Below are 6,376 nucleotides of genomic sequence, written 5' to 3' on the forward strand. Positions count from 1 at the left end.
ATTGTCATTTATGTGAACCCCCACTTGTTCCGATGAAGCTGAGCACTCAAAACGGGAGAGGTGGTCGGCCGCGACATTCTCAGCACCCTTTTTGTCACGGATCTCAATGTCAAACTCCTACAGCAACAAAATCCATCGAATAAGTCTCGGCTTCGCATCTTGTTTGCTGAACAGATAGCGAATGGCTGCATGATCCGTGAACACAATGGTCTTAGAAAGGACAAGATAAGACCGAAATTTATCGAATGCGAAGACAACAGCAAAGAGATCCTTTTCAGTGGTCGTGTAATGCTCCTGTGCATCGTTCAGTGTCCTACTCGCATAATAAATCGAGTGAAAGTGCTTATCCCGCCTTTGACCTAAGACCGCCCCGACTGCAAAGTCACTAGCATCACACATCAACTCAAAAGGTAAGGACCAATCGGGGGCAACCATGATAGGGGCATTCACCAATTTCTCCTTCAACAGCTCGAACGCTCGAAGACATTCGGAGGAGAAAACGAACGGGGCATCTTTCTCGAGGAGTTTCGTCATCGGGCGGGCGATTTGAGAAAAGTCCTTTATGAATCGCCAATAAAATCCCGCGTGACCGAGAAAACTCCTAATAGATTTCACCGAATTCGGTGGCGGAAGCTTCGAAATGGTATCAATTTTGGCTCGATCAACCTCAAGCCCCGCTTGTGAAATCTTATGCCCTAGCACAATGCCCTCCTTCACCATGAAGTGGCATTTCTCCCAATTAAGAACAAGGTTGGCCTCCTCACAACGGGCCAACATTCTCTCCAAGTTTTTCAAACAATGATCAAACGACCTCCCGAAAACAGAAAAATCATCCATGAAAACCTCCATGGAGTCCTCGATCATGTCATGAAAAATCGCCACCATGCATCTCTGAAACGTGGCTGGGGCATTACACAGTCCAAAGGGCATCCACTGGTAGGCGAATGTGCCATAGGGACATGTGAATGTCGTCTTCTCCTAATCCTCAGGAGAGATGGGGATCTGAAAGTATCCTGAGAAGCCGTCAAGAAAGCAATAGTACATCTTTCCAGACAGTCGCTCCAACATCTGGTCAATGAAGGGGAGTGGAAAATGGTCTTTCCTCGTGGCATCATTGAGTTTGCGGTAGTCAATGCAAACTCTCCATCCCGTGACGGTACGTGTAGGAATCAACTCGTTCTTCTCATTCACAACAACCGTCATACCGCCCTTTTTCGGGACGACCTGCACCGAGCTCACCCATGGGGAATCAGAGATTGGATAAATCAATCCAGCATCGAGAAGCTTGATAACCTCTTTCTTCAAAACGTCTTGCATATTAGGGTTGAGACGCCATTGGTGCTGCACCATGGGTTTGTACTCCTCATCCATCAAGATCTTATGGGTACAAAACGATGGACTGATCCCTTTTATATCCATGATCTTCTAGGCGATCGCGTGCTTATGCCTCTTCAGAACCGCGAGCAACTTCACATTCTCCTCGCTCGACAAACTAGCAGAAATGATAACAGGAAGGCGGGACCCATCCTCTAAGAGGGCATACTCCAAATGGGACAGGAGCTCCTTAAGCTCAATAGATGGTGGGTCAACAACAGAAGGTTTTGCCTTAGGCTCGGCAACGCGATCAACATCCTCAATCCTCTCTAAACACTCAGGTGGCTCGTGATCCACACCACAGACCAACTCCTCAAATAGAGGTCCACTGACCAAGTCAGAAATCCCTCCAACACACAACTGAGTATACAAAGAGTACTCCTCACACGTGTCCTGTATGTGCTCACAAACTCAAGAATCGACAGTATCAATGTAGAGCACGTCATCATGATCATGTGGGTGGCGCATGGATCTCCCACTATCAAAGGTTACCTCCTCGTCTCCAACTCTAAGAGTGAGTCTGCCGGTGCAGACATCAATGAGAGCTCTAGCAATGGCTAGGAAAGGTCGACCAAGGATGAGTGGTACATTTTTATCCTCATCCATGTCCAAGATCACAAAGTCAACAGGAAACACAAATTTGTCGATTTTCACAAGCATATTCTCAACTATACCCCTCGGGTATTTCACCGAGCGGTCGGCAAGCTGAATGCTCATGCGAGTAGGCTTAGGCTCACCCAGGTCTAGCTTTGCAAAAACAGAATAAGGCATCAAGTTTATGCTAGCACCTAGGTCGGCTAAAGCGTTACTAACCGACAAACTACCGATCAAACATGGAATGGTAAAACTGTCCGGATCGGTCATTTTTTTGGGCATTTTATTCTGAAGGACCGCTGAACACTCCTCATTCAAAGTCACACAAGAAAGCTCCTCTAATTTCTTCTTATTCGAGAGGACCTCTTTCAGAAACTTAGCATACTTAGGCATTTCTTTCAACGCATCGAGAAACGGAAGATTTATGTGAAGCTGCTTAAAAAGTTCTAAGAATTTCCCGTACTGCTCTTCCATCTTCTGCTTCTTCAAACGGCCTGGGTATGGAATAGGAGGAACATAAGTCCTGACTAGCTCACTGGTTTGTGCGGTACTTTCTGGGGTTACCCTTGGGTGCACCTCACCAGGAGTCTCAGTCTCGATCTCATCGGCAATCGGTTTTGGTGTGGAAACCGATGCATCAACAGGAATGGTGGGTCTACCACTCCTCAGGGTAATCGCCTTAGCCTCGACATTCGGATTAATCTCAGTGTTACTCGGAAGGCTACCCTGTGGTCTCGCAGAGATGAGCTAAACAATCTGTCCAACCTGATTCTCAATGGTCTGAATGGACACTTTCTGATTCCTCAACTCGAGATCATGTCTCTGGAGAGTCTCATCAATCTTCAGGTTCCTCTGTTCAGCCAATTTGTTTGAGGTCTCGGTTTTAGTCAAAAGCTGAGTCAAAGATTTTCAACACTAGACCCACCACTAGACTGACCACTACTGCTGGAACCCTGAAACTGAGGCTTTTGCGGGTAAGATTGGTTCTGGGGTTGATTCTGGTAATTTGGATTTTGGTCAAACCCCGGTGGCTTTTGATTTTGACTCTGATTTTGAGAGTCACCATTATCTTTCCAGCTGAAATTTGGGTGGTTTCTCCATCCCGGGTTATAGGGGTTGCTGTAGGCATTGTTTTGGCAGCCCACAAAGTCAACATCCTCCACCACCATGGCCTGCTGGCACTGACTGGTCTGGTGTTTCCTGTCACACAGCCCACAACGAGAGCTAGACTTAGCCAGATTGGATTGCATCTGGTCAAATCTTTTGGTCAAGGCTTCTAACTAAGCGGAAACAAGGGTATTAGAATCGACATGAAGAATGCCCTTAGTGGAAGGAATACTACGAGGCAGATTATATGCAAAACTCTTCTTAGCAGCTCGCTCCAAGACATCCAACGCCTCGTTGGGAGTACACCTACCGAAATCTCCTCCCGCAACCTGATCAACGGCCTGCTTCTGTGCTCCGGATAAAGCATCAAAGAACGTACAACACTGAAGACCGCGACTCAAACCGTGATTAGGGCATTTTCTCAACAAACCCTTGAACCTCTCCCATGCAGCATGAAGTGACTCGTCATCATCAACACGAAAACCAGTGATTTTTGCCCGGTATCTTGCAGTTTTATCGGGTGGGAAGTACTGAAGAAGAAACTGCTCAACCAATTGGTTCCAAGTGGTGATGGAATCGGAAGAGAGTGCCTCTAACCACTCCAAGGCAGCCCCGTGAAGTGAGAACGGAAAAAGTCGGAGTCTCACGGCATCATCCGTACACCCCTGGATCTTGAATGTCGCACATAATCGAAGGAAATGCGCAACATGAGAATGAGGGTCCTCATTCGAGAGGCTATGGAAAGAAACGGAATTTTCGACCATATGAATAATACTCGACTTTATCTCGGGCTCCGTAACACCGCTGCCATAGCCATCGAGGGACGGCGTGGCGAAGTCATCCATGCGACCTTGATTGTTCGGATCCGCCATTTCTTCAACCTCGGGATTCACGTCCTCCTTTACAACTTCGTTTTCAATAACCTCGGCAATTTCTCGTGCTCTCCTCCTCAAACCATCTCGAAGATGTCGCTCAGGTTCAGAAAAGGGGGAAACAAGATCAGGACCGCCTGTGGTGGACATGCATCACCCGAAAGAAACGCGGAATGGAAACAGACAAGACACGGAAAACTATCTAAAAATATAACTAAAATAAAATAAAACAAGATGAATAAAAATGAAATAGACTAAAATAACATAGAGCAAAAATATCAACAAGGCAAATCAATTACTCGTACGCTTTTCAAAAGTAAAACACCGTGTCCCCGGCAACGGCGCCAAAAACTTGACGTGTGTGAATATATGTATAAAAATGTAAATAAAAGTATCACTCAAATCGGGTTTTAAAAATGGTTTTCACCAACAACCAAACCACACATGAAAGGCAAGTGTACCTATCGTTTGTAGCAAAGTATCGGTAAGAACCGAGTGTCAATTCATGGACACGGCGAACTTTTGATAATAAATCCTTATAATTAATTTAACCAACCAAGCAATCAAATTGATTTTTCAAATTACTAAACTAACATATAACAATAACAAAGCAAATAAAATACAACTAACAAACAATCCAAACAAGGCTACTTAGACTATGCATCCACTTAAACTTAGTGACAAAATGACAATGATAATGGCAAACATCATGTATTAAGCATCAATATCAAATTCCAATCAAGGCAACCTAATACTAACAACAAAACATCATGATGGGTATTCAACAAGTTAATAACCATAGATTAGTAAGTTTGTCAAAACTACCTAATCTCACAATTAAAGGAAAGCTAGCATGAAAACAATAAACTAACCACCTAGAATCATGTAAAATAGACAAGTTCAAGAACACTAGTTAAACACATGAGTCATTCAAATTAGCAAAATATAAACTAAGGATTATGGCCTTAATCTCTAGCAAACATTAACCAACTCAAAGAATCATATTATCACCATACAATTTTCCAATATCAAGTGAGGTTTCATGCTTGTTAAAATTCATAACCAAGTTAATTTTCACTAATCATTCCTAACTTAGTGATATAAACAAAGTATGCATACACACACTAAGTTCATAACAAATACTCAACACATAGTTTTCCAACATATTATGGCTAAGCATCTATAAAAACTAACAAGGCTAGGAAATAAAACAGGCATTCAATCATTAAACTCTATTCAAGAACATGTCATAAACTTGAAGAACACCAACTTGCCAAAATCATGCATAGATAAAATATCACATAAGTAGAAGTTTCAACATAATATAAGTAGTAAAAGTATTAGCCCATAAGGCTTGATACAACAACCAAAATCAAAACAGTCTGATGTGTTGTAAAACACTCGTATTTTCTGCACGTTTTATCTACGTATTATATTATATTTTCTATGTTTTAACTCGTTTTAGATAGGTTTTACATAAGTTTAATAACCTTGTAGGTTTTGGGTAAAAGAAAGGAAGAAACCGGGACTTTTCGAGCTTTTTACGAGCCTTTTACGCATACAAGTTCAAGACAAAGCTCAAGGCCCGACCCGTATGCATCATGGAGGCCCAAGACCATATTATATTATATTATATAAAAAAATAAAACCCTAATGAGCCTAAAGAGGGCTGCTGATCGGATTTAGCAGCATCAACAGCAGCACAACAGCAGCCAACAGCAGCACAACAGCAGCCAACAGTAGCACAGCAGCAGCAGGAAGAAAAGAAAAGAAAAAAAGTGTTGTTCGGCTAGGGTTTGATCGTGTGACGGCTAGGGAAAGAAGAATACACAAGAATCTAGCCTCGGGAAGGTTCGACATCAGTTTACACAGCAAGGAACGGCCGGAAATTCATCATATATCCTTCATTTTTTCACATTGTTCATTACTTTGATTATCTTGTTCAATTGTTTACTAGTTTTTACAATTGATTGAAAGATTGAATTGTTTATGAGTATTGTTGATTGTTTAATGATATTTGAGATGATTAGTAGGAGTTTTATGATGTTTTATTTGATCATTAGCTGCTGTCCAAAAACTATGTTCGGCTAAACTTGTTAGTTCTACGTAGGGAAGATGAAAATTGTTGAGTTTTGATGAGTTTAATGGATTGTTTGATTAATGGACTTGAATTGCTATTTTAAAGTTTGATTTAGACATGAAATAGGTTGTGTTTAAGGGCTGGAAATTTAGTGATTCATTGCATAAACCCCGTGTGTCGGTTGATTAGTTTTGTATTGATTGATCGGTGCATTGTTTGATTCTAGACTTGGTGTTTAGGGTTTGTTTGCGGTAGGTACCACCGTAGGGTTTTGTTGCATGATTTATTGGATTAAGTACAGCGGTTAAACACCTTTCTTGAGACCGAGAGGTGATAGGAAGTTAGGGTC

At 42.3% G+C, this 6,376-nt stretch overlaps 1 protein-coding gene and 1 non-coding gene across 2 annotated transcripts; one reads left to right on the plus strand and one right to left on the minus strand.

Moving 5' to 3' along the window:
* Positions 1-1,425: 1,425 nt before the first annotated feature.
* LOC143549082 (uncharacterized) lies at positions 1,426-3,137 on the minus strand. The gene is made up of 3 exons (XM_077040082.1): positions 2,883-3,137; positions 1,867-2,694; positions 1,426-1,767 (listed from the first exon to the last, which is right to left on the minus strand). Exons 1-3 carry the CDS (start codon positions 3,135-3,137, stop codon positions 1,426-1,428), a joined length of 1,425 nt encoding a protein of 474 aa, XP_076896197.1.
* A 337-nt stretch (positions 3,138-3,474) lies between these two features.
* Positions 3,475-3,579, plus strand: LOC143549083 (small nucleolar RNA R71). Its single transcript, XR_013138076.1, has one exon. It is a non-coding gene; the product is annotated as a small nucleolar RNA R71 (small nucleolar RNA).
* Positions 3,580-6,376: the final 2,797 nt, after the last annotated feature.

Source organism: Bidens hawaiensis, unplaced genomic scaffold, assembly GCF_021521415.1.
Source record: "Bidens hawaiensis isolate Kalapana, Puna unplaced genomic scaffold, B.hawaiensis_p1.1 tig00015441_1, whole genome shotgun sequence".
In the NCBI taxonomy this organism is placed as follows: domain Eukaryota; kingdom Viridiplantae; phylum Streptophyta; class Magnoliopsida; order Asterales; family Asteraceae; genus Bidens; species Bidens hawaiensis.

Excerpts from the sequence above, each read along its gene's own strand:
- LOC143549082 (XM_077040082.1), bottom strand. The coding sequence starts at position 3,137 with ATGGTGGTGGAGGATGTTGACTTTGTGGGCTGCCAAAACAATGCCTAC. Across the intron at positions 2,695-2,882 it reads AGTCTAGTGGTGGGTCTAGT|GGTAGCCTTCCGAGTAACAC; the intron begins GTTGAAAATCTT and ends GCGAGACCACAG. Across the intron at positions 1,768-1,866 it reads TTAGAGTTGGAGACGAGGAG|GACACGTGTGAGGAGTACTC; the intron begins GTAACCTTTGAT and ends GAGCACATACAG.